The sequence below is a fragment of the Scyliorhinus torazame genome, chromosome 22 (genome assembly GCF_047496885.1).
Source record: "Scyliorhinus torazame isolate Kashiwa2021f chromosome 22, sScyTor2.1, whole genome shotgun sequence".
NCBI lineage: Eukaryota > Metazoa > Chordata > Chondrichthyes > Carcharhiniformes > Scyliorhinidae > Scyliorhinus > Scyliorhinus torazame.
Genome location: NC_092728.1, coordinates 91,217,244 through 91,239,385, shown reverse-complemented (window position 1 = coordinate 91,239,385; position 22,142 = coordinate 91,217,244). Strand labels below are relative to the sequence as shown.

The 22,142-nt window shown below is 44.0% G+C and overlaps 1 protein-coding gene across 3 annotated transcripts in view; it reads right to left on the bottom strand.

Annotated features, from left to right (window-relative positions):
- The window catches only part of cntrl (centriolin), a 202,457-nt gene that overhangs the window by 107,691 nt on the left and 72,624 nt on the right, over nt 1–22,142 (bottom strand). For all 3 annotated transcript variants that reach the window (XM_072488558.1, XM_072488560.1, XM_072488559.1), the window contains 6 exons: nt 7,923–8,076; nt 7,311–7,531; nt 6,626–6,802; nt 4,048–4,182; nt 1,887–2,032; nt 1,237–1,444 (listed from right to left, as the gene is read on the bottom strand). In XM_072488558.1, coding sequence (XP_072344659.1) covers nt 1,237–1,444; nt 1,887–2,032; nt 4,048–4,182; nt 6,626–6,802; nt 7,311–7,531; nt 7,923–8,076 — 1,041 coding nt within the window. The remainder of the gene's footprint in view (nt 1–1,236; nt 1,445–1,886; nt 2,033–4,047; nt 4,183–6,625; nt 6,803–7,310; nt 7,532–7,922; nt 8,077–22,142) is intronic.

The window sequence follows — 22,142 nt, the reverse complement described above, 5'->3', positions numbered from 1 at the left end:
AATCTGAAACAGGTGCCTTCAAAATCCGAATCGGGATCAAACAAGACTTCCTGAGAGCCTCCAAACTATTTACAATGGCTATTGACCTCATCAAAGGTCATCTCTCCTATGGTGTCAATATTAAATACAATTTAAATGGGAAACTATTAACCCCGGTCACCTCCCGCCAAAAACGAAACTGATAACCAGAATTACACAAGAATTAGTTTGCGGATGACTGCAGTGTTTCAAAGATCGAGAGTGGCTTGCAAAACTGCAGTTTTGTTGCCCACACTGCATCAAATTTGTAAGCTACTTTTGACCTCTTCAATTCTGTCTGCAAGAAATTCAGCCTGTTTTTGAATGTTGCCAAATCAAACCTCATTGAACCCTACCTCATTGGTCAGCCAAATATTCCACCTCCCAAATATGTTGAAGGAAACTCTATTGAGCACTTCCCATATCTTGGCAGCCAGCTCTCTAAAAAGGCCACCACTGATAAAGAAATCCAACAAACTGCTGAAGATCAGCCGCACCAACACAGTCTTTTACAAACTATGATAGCAAGCGTTTGGCAACAAAGACCGCTGCAAGTCAACAAAAGTCCTAGACAGAGCAATGTTGTCACCACAATCCTGTACTGCAGTGAGACCTGGACTGTGCTTCAGTGATACAAAAGTGTGCTGGAAAAGTTCCATCAGCAATGCTTCCACCGCATCCTCCAGATTTAGTGGGAGGACCATCAAACAAATGCTCCTGTCCTTCTTGAAACCAGCTCCACAAGTATTCAGCAAATCATCTAAAAAAATCAACTTTGATAGACTGGGCACTGTGCCTGGATGACTGAAAACTGACTTCTCAAACCAGGTCCTGTTTTCCCACCCTCAAATGGCCAAAACTCCAGGGAAGGACAATTAAAATGCTGCAAAGACTCTGAAGCTCTCTTTTAATAATCTTAGTTAAGGATTTATTATATTTCACAATTCTTTTTATGTTTAAGTCACTAACAAAAAAATTATTGGCCGGAATTCTCCAGCTGCTTATGTTGCAGCCCATTGATTCTCTGGTTCTGCTGGCAGCGCACCCCCTCCCATGGATTTCCTGGCAGGGTGGGGTGGCTGCAATGGGAATTCCCATTGACAGTGGCAGGAGCAGCAAATTCTGCCACCAGAGAATGGCACACCGCCTCCCGCCACTGAGAAAGCCGGAGGATCCCGCCCATTGTATTTAAAGTAATTTTTATAAGCCTACAATTACCAATGTCTCTGCCGCCTTTTTACAAATAGTCTTGTAACTCTCCCGAGTATTTTTCAGTTTGTCCTGTAATGCCATCATTTCCAGTTCCAACTTCCTTCGATGTTGCAATGCTTCCTCTTTTTCCTGTTGTGAACGACCTAAAATTTCATTCAAGTGCTTCTGTAATCCAGCAAGATTCCGTCCCAAAGTGTCTCCTTGGTTACAGGGCCTAGAAGTAAACATAATTGTTCCTCAGTTTTCATCATAACTGATCATTTAAACACAGTGGGCGGAATTCTCTGCTGCCCGGCGGTGGTATCGTAATCGGCGATGGGGCGGAGAATCCCTTCCGATGGCCAAATCGGGGGTATCGCCGGTTTGACACCGGTTTGCAAGTCTCCGCCCCTCCAAAATGGCATCATCGCAATGTGCGCCGCACGACGTTGAAATGGCGTTGGCGAGTCATCGGAAGGCCCTCCCCGATGCACTGCTCCCAATGGGCCGAGTTTCCGACTGCGCGGTTGACCTGTGGTCTGACGGTGGTTGCAGACTGTGTCCAGCGCCAGGAGCCATGCCGCCGGCCGGGGAGGGGGAGGGTGTATTTAAAATTTTAATATTAGCGAAGTTCAAAAAGCGCACATTGGATAATTATAACAGACTGAAAGTCTAACCTGATTTCCCGAACACCAGAATCCAGTCTGTTTCTGAGCTCAGAGACACGAGCGGCCACTTCCTCTGGACGAATCATGGTCTTCATTGCCTGATCCATATGTGCCTGCAGCTCCTGGAGCTGTTCCTTCAACATGGAGTTATCAGTCTGGAAAGACCACAATATACTTATTACATGTTCCATTATATTTAACACATATTTTGAAGTATCAGTTTTTGTGGCTAAACAAGGTTGCAATCATTTTGCAGATTACAGGTTCAAATCTGTATCTGTGGAATATGGAATATGCTGCTGGTCACATTGGAGCTAAAAAATAATGCTGATCATGTGCAAAAATCCCATTCCAAGTGGCTACATTTTAATGGTGCCTCTCAAGGCAATAGGAAAAGTTAATTTTCCCCTTTTGACTGTTTGAGTCTGCACCCAGCAACCCTAGGTTTGGGTTCAAAAGCAAAATAAATCTTTGGCCCAACAATATGCCACAACTTCAAAGTCAGATGTTTAATTATGAAGAATTTTAAGATGTGGACCTGCAATTAAGAGAGAATAATCTTAAAACTATGTCCAATTAATGTTAGGCCGGAACTTCCACACAGCAACATAAAGTGCTGGCCTCCTGCTGGAATTAGACCAGTGTAAAGCGCACTTACCCACGCTGGAAAACTGTGTCCAAACCTCTGCTGGCTGAAGCTGTTTGGAGCCTGCAGCGAAAAGAGTCGCTAAAGGTCACAGCACAATGGAACTCCAGTGAATGGAGGGAGGTCACACGCCTTTTTACTACACTGGCTGCCGGAAAGCAGGTAGGTTTAAAGGGCCCAGTGAATCTGGCAGACCAGGGAGACGGTAGGTGTCCAGGTAAATGCATATGAAATGAGGGGTGGGGGATCTACTTGCATGGCAGCCAAGGCCGCTCCCAGGTTAAAGGGGGGGGGTGTTGCGAGATAATAATTTAGTCGAGCCAGCAGATGGGGGAGTCCCATGCGGCTGGGAAGGGTTGGGTGTATCCTGGGGGTTGATTAGTTTGGGAGGGGGGGGTTCTGGTGTGTGGAAAGCGTAACGTGTGGGGCATGGTCTTAGTGTTTAAAGTAGTTGCCCTGAAATTAGAATTGGTTTTAATCCTTCTAACTCTTTCTAAGTAACTACTGGTGTAACACTTATAGAATCATCCAAAGTTACAAATTTAAATCGCTTTGTTGGATGGTTGCCCACACAGTGCAATTGTCCAGGGGAAGTTAGCACTTCTGGATAACAGCCACATAAAGCCTTACCTGCGAACTTCCATTCCAGGAGGGATTTCCCAGCACATTTGTGTCATTTGCAAATGTTATGCTGGGGGGCCACGAAGTTACGGGCTGTTATGTTCACATTTTAAAAATAACACGGAAGTCTCCCTGAACAGCTAGTGCAGTACCTGATAATTTCACGAGCAGTAACAACCTCTTGCTAGGTCTAGAATGAGACCCATTTTTATTATCACACAATAAAACGTAAATGCCAAACATTTCTGAACTATACTGTAAAAGTGGATAAATCCTGACTGTGGATGCTAAATACTTAAATTCATATTTATTTGGTGTTGCAAAGTTATTACCAAATTAGCACATGTAACATAATTTGCTGTTCCTTGATATCGATACGTGTAAAGAATTGGATCAAGTGTGTTGTGTAACAGGAAAGCTGGAACTAAATTATGACCAGTAATACATAAAATAATAAAAATGGAATTCTCCCTTTCAGTTCATGGCCTTAAGCAAACAACACAACATAGTTCACATCATTTAAAACAGCATTTTTCTCCAAGATAATTTGAGTGAATTTGCTCAAGGGATTCACATGACATTTTATCAACATAGTAAATATACATTGTGATAGATATCCTTTGTGCATTCTAAGCTTACAGCAGAAGGTTGAGACCAGGATTAATTTTCCAGACAATAATATCCAAAGTTTAAGCATATTTCTGACATAAATATAACAAACTTAATACATTTTCAAATAGCATGCAGTGTATTATACCATAAGTAGGAATCAGTGTTATATTCTAATTAGATTACCCCTTTGTGCTATGCTGTATGGCATCAAATTAATTAATATATAATTTTATTGGGAAAAAACTGTAGCAATTGTCTATTTTAAGTAACTATCAGTCAGAATTGACTTACCTGGAGACCTTTTAGTTGTGCAACTAACTTCTTGTTTTCATGCTCCTTTTCAGCCACTAGTTGAGCCCGTGTTATGGCATTTTCTAGCGCTTGTCTTTCTTTTTCCAGCTCAGCCTGCAGGGCAGATTGTTCCATCTGGAAAATAATTAGCAGACAGCTAATTTTAGACTTTCCTATGTAGAGGGTACAGACATATTCATTTTAAGAAAATTATAGACTCAGTCTCTCCATCTGCCTGGTAACCAAAGATGCATCCGAGCTCTTCAGAGCAGGGGGATCAAATGAAGAACAGTGCCATATGTTACACTTGTAAACTGATCCAATAGAGCATGTCACACAGATCCAATATCCATTGACTACCTGAACCGCAAGCTTCAAAGTGTATCAGTGTTTTAAAAGACGTTGCATCATGAGGGCTACATGGTTACAGAGTGATTGGCACTGCTGTCTCAAAGCACCAGGGACCAGAGTTCAATTCCGACCTTGGGTGACTCTGGAGTTTGTACGTTCTCTCCGTGTCTGTGTGGGCCTGGGTGGGGTGCTCCTTTAAAGGGTCGGTGCAGACTCGATGGGCCAAATGGCCTCCTTCTGCACTGTAGGGATTTGGCCAACACATACACAGTTTGCTTTCTATTCTTTCTATCCGGGACTGGACATGCGTACAAGAAAAAGCCTTAAGAGACAATGCAAAATTAGAGGTCAGGTGATCAGAGAAGAAGCACCATTACGGAGGAGGTGGTCCACTGAAAGGATACAGTAACAAGGAGAGGGAGGAGGCAGGAGAAAGGGCAAAACATAAAGGGCTGGATTCGCCGTCTCAGTGGCTAAGTGCTGACTCCAGCGGAGTATGTGTGGTCTTTTGAGATCAAAAAAATCTGTGTGAAACCCTCACCGATTCTGGGACCGGTGAGGGGCTAGCACCGGCGCCGAGTAAAACTCCCAGCTCCCTCACCGAAAACAGCCGGAGAATGGTCGGGTCCCTGGCCACACATACGGACGGCTGACGACATGCAGCGGCGCCACTGTACAACATGGCGCCGGCCGTGCGCAGACCCGACAAGCCATCCGCGACCCCACAGCCCACTCTCAGGCCACCCACCACCAGTCCCCCAGCCAGCTGCATGGATTCCAGCTGAGTGTGGTGACGCTGGACACAGTCCGCAACCGTCACACCGGGTTCCCGCACGGATGAGACTACACGTGCCCCGTTCGCCATCGGGAACTCGGCCGATCAGGGGGAACATTGCGGGAGGGCTGGCCGATGACGCGCCAATGCAGTTGGAACTGCGCGCAATGCGATGATGCCATTGCGGAGGGGGCGGAGCATGGCTGACCCTCGTCAAACCGGCGCCGGCCCTGATTTTAGCGTCGCAGGCGATTCACCGCCCGATCGCCGATTATTATACCGCCTTCGGGCAACGGAGTATCCTGCCCAATCACTTTAAAAAGAAGCAAGATCATATGGAAACAAGAAAAAAATAGTGGCCAGGATTCTCCGATTGAGTGTTGACGCCGGGACTGAACTGCATGAGGTCCGCGTTCCCATTAGGGGCATGGTTTCCAGAGCAATTCATGATATGCTAATGGACCAGCACTCTGCCCACTTGAATCTAGAGCAACTCTAATTTCACCGGCATCAGATTTACTGGGTACGGAAATGGCGCTGGAGAGCTTGACAAGCTGAAGCTGCTTATAAGCACTCCACACACTCTCATTCCAGCCAAGAAGATGGTCCCACAGAGAGCTGCCTCCCCCGGTTCACTGATACCAAGCTCGGCAGGATGCTAGATGCGGTGAAGGTAAGGCCAAACACCTTATTCCCCAGGGTGGACAGGCGGCTACCGCCCGCCAATGTCAAACAGTCTGAGCAGCGCAAGCAGAGTAGGTGAGTGATTTTAAAGTGATTGGGCCTCACCAGGCTGACAGGCTTGGCAGTGCTGAGTTAGATTGACCTCATTAGGTCAGCCCGGCTAAGTCACCATCTGTGCCCCTGGCATCACACCTGTCGCTCACTCCTCTCTCTGCCCCCGCGCCCCCCTAGAGGCCAATTAGACCCATCGGCCTGCATTCCACTTACATCCCCATGCTGCGAAACCCCAACACCTGTATTGTCCTCTTTGGCCAGGTACCTTGCACACACAGGCCACCAGCTACAGGCATGTATAACTCACATCCAAGCATCTAACCATGTCTTTTACGTGTCCCCTAGGAAAAACGACCCATAATCGCCAGAAGCGGGAGAAGACAGGAGGCGGACCACCAGACCCAAGGGTTCTCATCGCCGCCGAGCAGTGGGCGATGGAGCTAGCCAGGGAGATGGCTCTAATTAAATAAAATAAAGTTCTGGATAAAAGTTTAAAAATTATAATTAGCATATATCTAATGGAAAATTCAACAACCAATAAATATTGAGTATACAATGTTATTAATTTCCAATTCTTTTGTGCTGTATAAACATCGGTATAAATAAGTAAAGTATTTTCTGGCTGAATACTTCCTTCATATTTCTCAAGACATTTAAAAAGAAACAACAATTTTGGGAAATGAATAAGAGACAAGTACTCGGGTTGTAACTCACTTGACTAAGTTTCCGGAGTCGCTCCAGTTCTTCTCTAAGCTGGTTTGCTTCACTATCCCTTGCTTGCAATTGAGATTCTAATTCAGCTTCATACTCACTGAGGTCACCCTGAGCTTGACGCAGGGATTCATTCAATTCCTGTTGCTCTTGTAAAGAATGTTCCAGGTCACACATCTCCTAAAATGAGAAGTAAATGTGGACTCTACAGCTAAACTCAGTAAGGTTTAGGTTACCAATATTCTTCCAAGTAAATAAGTAAATCTATTACTTACTATTTAACTAGAGATGTATCTATATTACCTGCTTTGCACGGTACAGTGTAATATTTGCAAATGCATGTTTGCTTCTATAATGTGTTGTTTGTATAATTACAGCAGGGAAAACGGAAATGTTAATATAAACAAGCAACCTTATTTTGCTACAATATGTTTAATAGTTGATTATCAATTTCTACTCTATTATTTTCAGTTGCTGATTTGGTGGAACATTTCAGATTGTGAATACGTAGTTGATTAAGCCCTTTACCACGATCATCAAAATCAAAAGAATTTTATGTGAAGGTGGAGTTGAATTGTAAATCTATACATTTTGTGAACCTTTATTCTTAAATGTTTATTGTGATCACCTTTCTTGTGTAGGAAAACGGTATAGTTCCTCGGGGTTCTTAATGCACTCAAATACATACCTTTCTCAAGTGTACCGCATCCATGGCAACGATTCCTAGCTGATTCTTCTGTTGTTCCAGCTCAGCCAATCGTAGCAACAGTGCCTCCTTTTCCTTCTGCAGCTCGGTACATTCCTCCCGGGCTTGTTTTGCCTGTCCTTTCACGCTCTCCAAATATTCCTGCAGCCCAGCAATAATACCCTCCAGGTCCCGCTTCAGTGCCTCATTAGCTGCTATCTGGCCTGATAAAAATGCATCAGGACAAGTTATCCCCTAAAGTACTTGTTCACAACATTTGCTGTGCATACCATTAGGGAATTCTCATTAATTCAACAGGATCAAATATTACAAACAATATAACTCATTAAATTGCAACCCTTTCTTAAAGGCAATAATATACAGATATATTAAAGGAACAAGCTTCTCCTCCATCCCCAAATCTAGGTTTGGACCCTCACTTTGATCTGCTGTCTTTTAACTTAAAGGACAGAAAAAAACCTCAGCTCTTTATAAACTTGCTCCCTAGGAGTTTTCTTAAGATTTCAACAGAGTACAATCATTTGCACAATATATCGGTTGGTCACTTATAAAGGCGCCTTCCACAGAAAATAAAAAACTATTCTTAATAGCTACCTTCTGTCAGCTGCTCTTCCAGATTCTTAATATCCTCTGTTTCCTTAGCAATTCTAGAAAGCATTTCTTCCAGACGCTTCTCTAACTGCTTGTATTGCTTGGACATCATGTCAAGTTGTTGGGCTTTACTGACCATTTGAGCTTTCAAATGTACCTAAGAAAAAAACAATCCTTTTTAATTTGAGTTGCTGTAAATAAATGCCACAATTTAATTGAGGCATGACTGTGTTTTACATAATATTCAGCAATTTGAAAATATTATGGATTGTTAATTCTTTATCTGATAATTTATTTTAGTAATAGACAAAATCTATTTTAATAATTTAATATCTATGTTTTAATGTACCATTAATAGGACTAGAAAAATCATGCCTCCAACATGCTGTTTGATAGTAGACAGCAGGTCACCATGGGGAAGCACCAAGAAATGGGAGTATTGCTTCTGGACAGTGACATTGTCCAACAAATCAATAAAGAAGCATTTGGATTGGGGGAAAAATAACCATAGCTATCAAATAAAAAGACGAGGAATAGAATTCCAAACTGCCCTTGATTTTATGCTTTTTAAGTGCACAGTAGGATAGATTTTCTCTTCAGGCTCTTACTTTGCAACCTCAGCTTTATTTTTATTGCATGGCCAAATGCCCTGGATATACTAGACATTGTTTTAGGATTTCTCTGGGCGATGACTCAGATCTTCGACATTGGCAGTCATTAAAGGGCTGATTTAAAAAGATGGTGGATAAATTAAAAGGATATCACCACACAAAGATAAGCAGTTAGATATGCACAAAAATAAAAATGTTAGTTGCTTTATAAAGGCTTATGATATTTTTAATTAATATTTCAAATGTTCCAAAGACTGTATTGAGTAATTAAAATAATAATAATCTTTATTAGTACAAGTAGGCTTACATTAACACTGCAATTAAGGTTACTGTGAAAGTACACTAGTCGCCACTACGGCGCCTGTTCGGGTAAATTGAGGGAGAATTGAGAATGTCCAATTCACCTAACAAGCACGTCTTTGTGGGAGGAAACCGGAGCACATGGAGGAAACCCACGCAGACACAGGGAGAACAAGGGTCCCTGGAGCTGCGAAGCAACAGTGCTAACCACTGTGCTGCCATGCCGTCGGTCCCCCCATCCCCTCCCACCGTAAAGAAAGCAAAACCTTCACAAAAAGATAGCCAGCCCCCCCCACCCCCCCAAACAACTAACGGGAATCAGTTTCCTGAAAAAGGTCCCTACACGACCTCCTCATGGTCTTCTTGATCTTCTTAAGGTGCAGAATTCCATCAGGTATCTTAACCAAGCTGAGGCCGTAGGTGGCACCGGGGACCACCATCCAAGCAGAACTCGCCTCCGGACTATTGGCGAGGCGAAGGCTAGGACACCTGCCCTTGTCTCCACTTGCAGCACTGGAGAGTCCGAAACTCCAGAAATGGTCACCAAAGCGCACTGCTCCTCCAGCTGAACGCCCAAATTCCCTGACAAGGAGACCCAGAAACTAACAAGCTTGGGGCAAGAACAAAACACATGCGTGTGATTCGCCAACCCCCGAGAGCGCCGCTCATACCCGTCCTCCACTCCCGGGAAGAACCCACTCATCCGCGCTCTAGTCAGGTGCGCCCTGAGAATCTTGCAGGGGAAAGCTTGAGTGGTGCAGTAACCAGGGCCCTCAGATTCAACGCTATGCACAAAACCGCCTCCACCGGCCCCATAGAGTCCGGATCCCTGACCACCCACCCCCTACATTTTCCCTTTGGCTCCATACTTACCTGAACAATCACTAATATGGAGTACAGAATACGTATCCCATTATGAAGAATGTTATTGAAATATTCAAGGCAAGAACTTAACTCAAGTTGGATTCTCTCCCTCAGGTATAACATTTACCATTTATATAGATTAAAATATCTGCATTAGTGGCATTAAGTATCAGCTGCTTCCAGTGGACAGTTGGTGGATACACTAACCAACTTAATATGTATTACACAATTTAAACAATTTGGCTGTAGTTCTATGCTATGAACATTCACTTGTCCACACATGAAAAGTGGAAAAATCCCACCAATTGTATTTTTACCTCTACCACCAGATCTAACCTTCAGATATCACCACTCCCACGTACTGCCGTCAGAAAATGCCACTTCTGCCATTTCATATTTACTACAATTCAATAGTTTAGGACAGGTAAAAGAACGTGGATAATAAGTAATTAGGTTAGAATGACCCGAGTGAATCAATTAGTATTTACAAATGTATAAGAAGAATGAGAACATTAATCTACTGCTCATGTATGCAATTACCTAGATGCCAAACCAACCTTAAAACCATTTTTACTGTATAAAGTGGCAATTAACAGAACTTTCCTGTCAATGGCTGAAAAAAGTAAAGAGATAGATATCACGCGCAATTTTTTGGGGCCTATTCGATGTGCATGCAAATCCCATTATGGCCACTACATCTCATGAACAAAGAACAAAGAAAAGTACAGCATAGGAACAGGCCCTTTGGCCCTCCAAGCCCGTGCCGACCATGCTGCCCGACTAAACTACAATCTTCTACACCATGAGAGGGCCATAATGCTTTTGTGCCGGCGAGATCTCGATTTGAGATCTCTCCCACCCACTGTTTGTGATGCGGTCAGGTTCATGTCCAGGAAGGGCCATGGCCATGGAGGGAGGGGAAGGAGGAGGGGTGGGTACGAGGGAACATGGGCAGCGAGAGTACCCCCCAATACCTCTTGTCGTGCTGAGGCAGGTCGCCCCTAAGCTTGTGGGGAGGGTGTTCAATGTTCTCACTGATTGTGAGCCCTTTAAGGATGGTGCCACAATCTCAGTGTAGCCGGGCTTGCTGATTCTGAGGCTGTGGCCCGCCAGAGTGACAGCGTTAAACACGGCCATCGGTTTTTTTTTCCTGACAAACTGTCAGAAGATCGGAGGAGAAACATGCCGGTTTTCAGCCAGAACCTGACACGTTGTTATTTCTTTTGGAAAATTCTGCCCATTGCCTTTTAATGATCTATGGGTGTACATTTAAGTGTGTTTTAAATTAAATAGATCATAATAAAATTATGAAGGATGCTGTAGTGATAATTTGGGATGTGATTCATAAGTCTCTTGCTCAGACCCACTATTATTCCAAACTATTTCTAAAATGGAACAGCAATGAAAACAAACAGGATGCAAAATTATTTAAAGTCAGCCCACATTTCCTTTAGACTGTGTGCACTTAGTCATGTGCTTAGCCTTGTGCTGTGCAATAAAGTTCTAATACGTTTATCTGAACAGATTCCAAATTCACAGAATTAAGACACAATTGCACATTTACAGAGGCCTATCATTTTCTCTTTTCAGTGAGTAATGACTCTTACTTGATAAGAATTTTTGAATCAAAATCTGCATGACAGTGCCTAGTGGCTCACTTCAGAAGTCACCATCCAATTTGAATCTATCATTGATGATTATAAATTGACCCATTTTAATCACATTTTGGTTTAAAGTCTCGTGATTCGCTTTTTGCTTAAGGCAGTTACCCTCTAAAGGACCGTCCCTTTAATTTTACCCACTGTTCATTTGATTTTGTTTACTTGGTTATTTATGTTAATCAAAATAGTTGGACCTATGACACTGCTTTCATCCTTCATGACAGTTGGCACATTTCTAGCAAACGCTTTAAATAGTTTGTCTTTCTATAGGGCGAGGGGATAAAACTGCCGCATTGAGGTTGTAGCCATGCCTTCTCATTAACCTGACTGCTATTATCAATCCAGATCCAACCTGACTGTGGAATCAGTCTGACTCAACCTACCTCCTGTCAGCCCAGATGCAACCTGACTCCTGCTGATAACCCAGACATGTCAATCATTGTTGGCCCAAACAAAACTAGACACAACTCATCATCAGCCTGCACGCAATCTGATCTTTGCCATAAACACAGATTCAGAATGTCACCAGCCATCAACCCAGATCTGAGCCAATCCCACTGCCAACCTCAGATTCCTGCATAATCCCATTCTCAGCCAAGACCTAACCTAACCTCTTTTGTTTGCCTGGGCACAACAAAACCTCTGATGTCAGGTAAGATCTGACCTGATCTAACCACAGCCGCAATAAACCACGAGAATTAAACCTGTGAAGTTCCATCAATGCCAACCTAATTGTGGCATTTTGTTCCACGTTTAGTACCGTCCTTTCTATTATTATATATGATGACTTTCTTTCCAGCATAACTTCTATCCCTTTCGGAGGATTTCACAAATTCTTTGCAATGTGTGGCTGTTTTCTTCCTCCATATTTAATTTTTGTCTTTATTGAAGTCTTTGTTGGAAACTGCTGATTGCCTACAAGCAGATGTTGCTATACTCTTAAAAAACTAAGAGGATGTTAAATCAGTCAGGTTTCTTTTTAATAGTAGAGTTTTAGAATCCTATTTTAAAATATATGAACATACCTGAATATTCAAGCCTGTGCGGATTGCATTAGAAACTGAAATTATGTTTAGTTAAAAAGTGATTTTCATTACCTCGACTGTGAAAAGTACTCAATACAAGGATAGAATCATAGAATCATTACAGTACAGAATGATGATCCCTTTGGAAACAATTCTCATTAGCAAAAGCTGATATGGTTCAAAAGAGGTTTTCCTATCCTCATATAAACAACTTCCTAGATTTCATTGAGGCGTTGATTGATAATGATGAGTTTTAAGCATTACCAATTTAGATTTTAAGAAATCAACTGACACGGTCTCCATAAAAACTGATTCACAGGAATCGTGGAAACATATGCACTGAAGGAGGCCATTTAGCTCAATGTCCCAACTCTGGCTCTTGGAAAGACTGCTTCTTGTCCATAAATCTGCAAGTTTCTCATCCTCAAGTTCAACTCCAGGGCGGCACGGTGGCACAGTGGTTAGCACTGCAGCCTCACAGCGCCAGGGACCCGGGTTCAATTCCAGGCTTGGGCGACTGTGTGGAGTTTGCACATTCTCCCTGTGTCTGCGTGGGTTTACTCTGGGTGCTCCGTTTTCTTTCCGAAGTCCAAAGATGCGCAGGTTAGGTACGGCTACAGGGATAGGGTGGGGTGTGGGCCTAAGTAGGCTGCTCTTTCAGAGGGCCGGTGTAGACTTGATGGGCCAAATGGTCTCATTCTGCACTCAAGGAATTCTATGGATTAGCTTGTTCAAATAATTTTGGGTTTGTTCTTTGGTTCTGTATAACTTTTAAATCCACAATTTTCCAGCATTAGAGATGCACAAAAAATATTTTTGCACCTAAAAATGCAACTAATATACCAACATAATAATAATGCAACTTGTAACAATTAATACTTAAATAGTTGAAAGTATTAAACTACCAGAACTTATACTGTCTTGTGTTATCAATAACTATCAAATAGAACCCTATACTGACACCACTACATAGCCTGCATCGTCTGTTCCTTTTGTTATAAATAACCTAGAAGCACAGTAAAAACTACATAGATTACACACGATATGAACTCCACACTCAACATAATGCAGCATATACCCATGTAAAGGAACCAACTAAATACGTAACTGACAAACAGGAAGGTACCTGGAAACATATTTATTTTGTCTATTGCAAAACAATTCGTTAAATTCTGCTACTGATAAATTTTAAAAGTTTTAAATGGTGGACAAGAGTAAGTTCCTCTACCCTGCTTAAATGAGCTGTGAGCCAAATGCCTCAGCCAGCTTCCTTTTGCTCAATATTCCTTTCTCATTACTCACATTAGTTTTGCTGACTTCGAGCCCTTGTAGCTTGAAGAAACTGCTGAAAACTTTAGTCAAAGCTTTGTCGTTCACTTGTTTTACAACATTAATGCATGAGCATGACAGAGATCAGTCTGTTCGTTTTCCGGAGAATGCAGTTTTGCCACATGCTTCAAATCACAACACAGGAAGTGCTTTGTGCAGCCAATCCAAAGTAACTGATCTCACTGCTTCTCTAATCTCCCCAGAGGCAGCACTCCTCCAGCTCTCATTACAGCTAACTGCCAGCCACAAAAGCAGAAAGCCAACTAAGAATGTTACACACATGAAATTAGCTGAAAGACTTGTTAAATCACTCTTAACAAGATACAGTATAAATCATCAACATACTACCTAATAACTGAGCTATATAATCAATGAATACATGCAGAAGCTAATCCTAATGTTGCTCCTTCTTGGCATGATTCCAAAGAATTTTGTACTTTAGTCAGCTGTCCAAAGCTGAACAGGCCTCAAGCCTAAATTGTGAGCATTAATGTAACTATTGACATCAACTCAGTCACTCTTGTAGAATTAAAAAGGAAATGTATTCATTTACAAACAATTTTGCTATTGTAACATTTTTACACGCTAGATTGGCTAAACTTAAAAAGTAACACTGCAAAACAAACTGGATTTACAAAGAAAAGCTTGAGGTAGTTCACAGTTGTCAACATGATTTGGCTGCATCACAGTTCTGCATTCTAAGAATGTGAACACAGCAGCATTTTGATCAGAACAACAAAGAAAGTTGTGCAACTATCTCTTACATTCATCCTATATTTCTAGGGTTTAACTCCTTCATTAACCAGTTGCGATAACCCAGATCTCAGCATAGCACGAAGCAGCACAACACAAGCAGCATAATTACTATGCTAGTCACTGTGATAACCCTCACGAGGACCACGATGGATCACGCATTGATCTCCCCATGGAGCTCGTGGAGTACGAGTTCCCATGGTAGCGGGCGGAGGCCGGTCCAGCTGGGACTCATATCGAGCCTTTAAATATTGGTCCAGACCCGGACCTCCTCTTAGTCCTGGGCTGGGACACTAGTGTTGTATGCCGTGGGTGCGGCTTTACCTTTGAGTTAAAATAAATTTGGTTTAACATTTATCTTCGTGTCTCTGGGATTACTACACTAGTAATGAGAAGGAAAAAGCGGGACTCTGGGCAGCTCTATTAAAGAAAGCCCCCCACCTCTTGTCAGAGATGTATGAAGGGAGCCCAGAAATGCTGTTATTTGGGAAACTATGATGCAGGCATGGAGGATTGGCCCTAGTACACCAAACAAATGCGCTATTTATTTTGGGCGAATGGCATAGAAGGTGGCGACCAACAGAAGGTAATCCTTTGACACCTGACTTACCCGGGGGCCGCAGACTCAAAAACATTTTTTTTTTTTAAAACATTTTTATTCTCCTCCTTTTCACATTTTCTCCCAAATTTGCACCCACCAACAATAAACAATAAGCAGTAACGAACATAATGTCAATCCCCATATCAGCAACAACAATCCCATCCTCCCACCAAACCCTCAAACAACTGCCCGCATGTTAACATAAACAAATAACAAAAAGGAATCAGGAATCACCCATAGTTGCCATTAACACATACAGTGCCCCCCCAACCCTCCCACCCCTCTACCCCCCCCCCCCCCCCACCCCCACTAATGTTCGATGTGATCCAATTCTCGAAAGTGCATAATGAATAACGCCTATGAATTGTAGAACCCCTCCATCCTTCTCCTCAGTTCAAACTTAACCTTCTCAAGAGTCAAGAAATCCAGCAGGTCCCCCCGCCAAGCCAGGGCGCAGGGTGGAGAGGTCCATCTCCATTCCAACAGGATCCACCTTCGGGCAATCAACAAGGCGAAGGCTACAACATCTGCCTCCGCACCAGTTTCCAACCCTGGCTGGTCCGACACCCCGAATCTGCCTGGGTCCAGTTTCACTCAAAATCTTTTACTGAGCTGGTAGATTTAGTGGTGAACCAACTTCAACGCCAAATAACCATCAGTTATTTTCCACTGCTACAGGTCACAGCCGGAAGAATCCCTGGAGAATCTATAATGGAGTTCCTGACCAGGCTCAGGAAATTTACTGAGCACAGAGTATGGGCCAGCCCTGCCAGAGATGCTACTGGTCAGGTTGATAAGCAGGATAAACAACGTCATGACACAGAGAAAACTGCTTGCAGAACCAGTCCTGGACCTTAAAACAGCCATACAACTGCCGCTACCCTTGGAAAATGCTGGAAAAAGGCCCCAGGAACTACAAGCGTTCAATGGACTGCAGTGTGCTCAGTGTCGGACACCCCCTCATATTGGAAAACCGGGCTCACACCTGTTCACATAAAGACATGGACTGATGGCCGAGAAACTTCAGGGCGGTTAGAGAAGCTTCCCCAGAAGATTTTGGGGAGCAGTCACGAGAGTACTGTAGCTATGGCCAAAGGATTCGTCCCAAGGTAAGGCTACCAGAACTGTCAGTTCGCGTACCGCCCAGGCCAGAAACTGAAGCCACCTCAGACCCAGGGCTTGAAAATCCACCAGCCCGAACAGGATGAACTAATACAGTTGAACTGCATCACCACCTCAAAGTTGCCTCGTTCAAAATTAAACTCCGGGTCAACGATCACCCCTTGGAAATGGAAATAGACACTGGGGCTGCTGTCTCAACTATAGGGGATCAGTCAGGCGCTTGAGCCGGCATCTCTCCCCTGTGCCTGCGGGACACCAGGGCCTGGTTGGCCACGGACATGGGGGGAGGATCTATGAATCATAGAAACCACCGTGACCCTGATTGCCCTTGGCAACAGTCTGACTTGACCCAATAATCATGCAAGGACCAGGACCAAGTCTTCTGGGCAGAGACTGGCTGCAAAAAATCCAATTGCATTGGCAATCTTCAGGATGTAAACAGGGGGCCTATATGAAGTCATCGGGAAATATCCTGAGGTGTTTCAGGAGGGCCTTAGCAAGAACAAAGGAGCAAGGGCAAAATTGTACGTGGACTCAAGAGGCCCTATCAAACAATTTCAGGCCATGACCAGTCCCACATGCCTTGCTCACCAAGGTAGAGGCCAAACATGGGTGTCTGGATTGCCTTGGCATAATACAGCTGGTACAGTTTACGGAATGGGCTGCGCCATTGGTTCCAGCAAGTCGGTCCACCTTTGTGGAGATTATAAATGGACTGTCAACAGGGCCTCCCGCCTTCAACGGTATCCCATATCTTATATTGAAGATCTCAATGCAAAGCTGGCTGGAGGCCACACGTTTACCAAGCTGGAATGAGACATGCATACCTCCTGCTGGAGCTAAATACGGATTCCCAGAAGTTTGTCACCATCAACACCCATAAGGGGTTGCATGAATACACCCACCTGCCTTTTGGAGTCTCATCGTTCTATGCTATTTTTAAGCGCGTAATGGAAAATAACCTTCAAGGGTTGCCTTGGGTGGCATTGTACCTAGATGATATGTTAATCACAGGAGCCACCGACAAAGAACACCTGGCAAACTTGGAGGATGTCGTGCGATGATTCTCGGATGCAGGCGTCCGCCTCATGCAGGAGTGGGCTGTACGGTGGACATTGGTTAGCACTGTTGCTTCACAGCATCAGGGCCCCGCATTTGATTCCCGGCTGCATGTTCTCCCAGTGTCTGTGTGGGTTTCCTCCGGGTGCTCCGGTTTTCTCCCACAAGTCCCGAAAGACATGCTTGTTGAACGCAAAGGGACAGGTGGTCTGAGGTGCATTTGTTTTAATGCGAGAAGCGTAGCAGGTAAGGCAGGTGAACCTAGGGCTTGGATTAGTACCTGGGAATATGATGTTATTGGTATTACTACGACTTGGTTGAGGGAAGGGCAAGACGGGGACCTAAATATCCCAGGGTATAGATGCTTCAGGAGGGATAGAGAGGGAGGTAAAAGGGATGGAGGAGTTGCATTACTGGTTAGAGGTGATATCACAGCTGTGATTAAGTTGGGCACAATGGAGGATTCGAGCACTGAGGCACTATGGGTAGAGCTAAGAAATAGGAAGGGTGCAGTAACATTGTTGGGACTTTACTACAGGCCTCCCAAAAGCGAGCGTGAAGTAGAGGTACAAATATGTAGACAGATTATAGAAAAATGTAGGAGCAATAGGGTGCTCGTGATGGGAGATTTTAACTTCTCCAACATTGAATGGGACTCATGTAGTGTTGGAGCAGAATTTGTAAGGAACATCCAGGAGAGTTTTTTAGAGCAGTATGTAAATAGTCCAATTCGGGAAGGGGCCATACTGGACCAGGTATTGAGGAATGATCCCGGCCAGGTGGTTGAAGTTTCAGTCGGTGATTACTTTGGGAATAGCGATCACAATTCCGTAAGTTTTAGAATACTCATGGACAAAGACGAGAGTGGTCCTAAAGGAAGAGTGCTAAATTGGGGAAAGGCCAAGTATAACAAAATTCGGCAGAAACTAGGGAATGTGGATTGGGAGCAGCTGTTTAAGAGTAAATCCACATTTGAAATGTGGGAGTCTTTTAAGGAAAGGTTGATCAGAGTGCAGGACAGATATGTCCCTGTGAAAATGAGGGATAGAAATGGCAAGATTAGGGAACCATGGATGATGGGTGGAATTGTGAGACTAGCTAAGATGAAAAAGGAAGCATACATAAGATCTAGACGACTTAAAACTGATGAAGCTTTGGAGAAATATCGGGAAAGTAGGACAAATCTCAAACGCGCAATAATGGGGCGTTTAGCGCAGGGCTAAATCGCTGGCTTTGAAAGCAGACCAGGCAGGCCAGCAGCACGGTTCAATTCCCGTATCAGCCTCCCCGAACAGGCGCCGGTATGTGGCGCCTAGGGGCTTTTCACAGTAACTTCATTTGAAGCCTACTTGTGACAATAAGTGATTTTCATTTAATTTCATTTCATAGAGGGCTAAAAGGGGTCATGAAATATCTTTGGCTAACAGGGTTAAGGAAAATCCCAAAGCCTTTTATTTGTATATAAGGAGCAAGAGGGTAACTAGAGAAAGGATTGGCCCACTCAAAGACAAAAGGTGGAATTTATGCGTGGAGTCAGAGGAAATGGGTGAAATTCTTAATGAGTACTTTGCATCGGTATTCACCAAGAAGAGGGACATGACGGATGTTGAGGCTAGGGATGGATGTTTAAATACTCTAGGTCAAGTCGGCATAAGGAAGGGGGAAATTTTGGGAATTCTAAAAGGCATTAAGGTGGACAAGTCCCCAGGTCCGGATGAGATCTATCCCAGGTTACTGAGGGAAGTGAGGGACGAAATAGCTGGGGCCTTAACAGATATCTTTGCAGCATCCTTGAGCACGGGTGAGGTCCCGGAGGACTGGAGAATTGCTAATGTTGTCCCTTTGTTTAAGAAGGGCAGCAGGGATAATCCAGGGAATTATAGACCTGTGAGCTTGATGTCAGTGGTAGGCAAACTGTTGGAGAAGATACTGAGGGATAGGATCTATTCACATTTGGAAGAAAATAGACTTATCAGTGATAGGCAGCATGGTTTTGTGCAGGGAAGGTCATGTCTTACAAAACTAATAGAATTCTTTGAGGAAGTGACAACGTCAATTGATGAGCGAAGGGCTGTAGATGTCATATACATGGACTTCAGTAAGGCGTTTGATCAAGTTTCCCATGGCAGGTTGATGGAAAAAGTGAAGTCGTATAGAGTTCAGGGTGTACTAGCTAGATGGATAAAGAACTGGCTGGGCAACAGGAGACAGAGAGTAGTGGTGGAAGGGAGTGTCTCAAAATGGAGAAAGGTGACTAGTGGTGTTCCACAGGGATCCGTGCTCGGACCACTGTTGTTTGTGATATACATAAATGATCTGGATGAAGGTATAGGTGTTCTGATTAGCAAGTTTGCAGATGATACTAAGATTGGTGGAGTTGCAGATAGTGAGGAGGACTGTAAGAGAATACAGCAAAATATAGATAGATTGGAGAGTTGGGCAGAGAAATGGCAGATGGAGTTCAAGCCAGGCAAATGCGAGGTGATGCATTTTGGAAGATCTAATTCAAGAGCGGACTATACGGTCAATGGAAGAGTCCTGGGGAAAATTGATGTACAGAGAGATCTGGGAGTTCAGGTCCATTGTACCCTGAAGGTGGCAACGTAGGTCGATAGAGTGGTCAATGAGGCATACAGCATGCTTGCCTTCATCGGATGGGGTATTGAGTACAAGAGTTGGCAGGTCATGTTACAGTTGTATAGGACTTTGGTTAGGCCACATTTGGAATACTGCGTGCCGTTCTGGTCGCCACATTACCAGAAGGATGTGGATGCTTTAGAGAGTGTGCAGCGGAGGTTCATCAGGATGTTGCCTGGTATGGAGTGTGCTAGCTATGAAGAAAGGTTGAGTAGATTAGGATTGTTTTCGTTGGAAAGACGGAGGTTGAGGGGGGGACCTGATTGAGGTCTACAAAATTATGAAAGGTATGGATAGGGTGGATAGCAACAAGCTCTTTCCAAGAGTGGGGATATCAATTACAAGGGGTCACGATTTCAAGATGAGAGGGGGGGGGGGGGGTGGAGTTTAAGAGAGATGTGCGTGGAAGGTTTTTTTTACGCAGAGGGTGGTGGGTGCCTGGAACGCTTTGCCAGCAGAGGTGGTAGAGGCGGGCACGATAGCATCATTCAAGATGCATCTAGACAGATATATGAACGGGCGGGGAACAGAGGGAAGTAGATCCTTAGAAAATAGGCGACAGGTTTAGATAAAGGATCTGGATCGGCGCAGGCTGGAAGGGCCAAAGGGCCTGTTCCTGTGTTGTAATTTTCTTTGTTCTAGGTAAATTGGACATTCTGGATTTTCCCTCAGTGTACCCGAACAGGCGCCGTAGTGTAACGCCTAGGGGATTTTCCACAGTAACTTCATTACTGTGTTAATGTAAGCCTACTTGTGACACTAATAAAAATTATAAAAGTGTGTGTGTTTCAGCCGGGCGAGGTGACATACCTCAGTTACCACGTTGACAAAGGTGGCCTGCACCCTGTACAGAACAAAGTGAAGGCCATAAAAGGGCCACCAAGCCCACAGAATACGACGGAATTTAAGTCATTCTTAGGCCTCGTCAATTATTATGGGAAATTTATCCCAAAGGCCACCTTACTGGCAATGCACTACATGCATTGTTAAAGAAAAACCAGAAGTGGTCATGGCAGGCGCCACAGGACAAAGTATTCACGAAAGTGAAGCAACAGCTCCTGTCGTCCAACACCTTGGCGCACTATGACCCCACAAGGCCACTGGTAGTAACATGTGATGCCCTCTACTGTAGAGGGGCAGCCCTTTCCCATTGGCGGGACGATGGCACCGAATGACCAACTGCATATACATCGTGAACTCTGGCATAAGCAGGGAGGCGCTATGCACAAATGAAAAAAAGAACTGGCTATGATATTCGGAGTTTTAAAAATGGTCTCCGTTATGTCTACAGCCCCTCAATCAAGGACCATAAACCCCTGTTGAGCCTTTTTATGGAGGAAAAGGCAATCCCACTGTCATGAGAATGTCACTTTAAAAAATGTTTGGCTGCTCGTGTTACTGCAGTGATGTCAGAGTGTGGGTGCTGCTGAGCTCTGGCTCTGTTTTTTAGTTTCACTTTGAGAATAGCTTGGGTGTGTCTGTGTTTTTTTGCTTTCGTTTTTCAGTGTTGGAGCTGAAGCCAGACAAAGCAGCTGTACTGCTGTTCTCTCTGCCATGAAAAGACCATCTCTTGACATTTAGTGAATTCAGAATTATAAATGTTCTGAGTAGTGACTTTAACCTGATGTGCTTCCGTTAAAGGTTATGTTTTTTTACAAGTCTTCTGGATGTCAAAAGGACAGCGTAAGCACTACTTAGTGTTGTATTCTTTGGGGGTTGTATTTGAATTGATGGTTGCTAAGATGTTCACTGTATGTCTTAAACAGATTAACGAGAGTTCATAGAATAAACATTGTTTAGTTTAAAAAAATACTTTTCCATTTCTGCTGTACCGCACCTGTAGAGTGGGCCGTGTGCTCCTCATACCACAATCTATTAAAAGTTGTGGGTCAGGTGAACTCTATGATACACTTTGGTGTTCTCTAAACCCTGGCCCATAACGCCACCCATCACCTTGGCCCGGATTCAGCGCTGGGCACTCTTGTTGGCACCGTACGAATACTCCTTTGAACACCACCCGGAAACGCACAGAGCCAATGCTGATGTTGTGAACCGCCTACTGTTACCTACAAACCCGCGCCTATCCTGCACCACCAGCCCCCCCCCCCCCCCCCCCCCCCATCAAGAATGGATGAGGTCATCATGACTTTGTATTTTATGGACACCCTGCCTGTGTCTGCCATGCAGATCCAGACATGGACCCAGAAAGACCCCAAGTTGGCAAAGCTATGCTACATGATCCTACGCGGCAGAATCCAAGG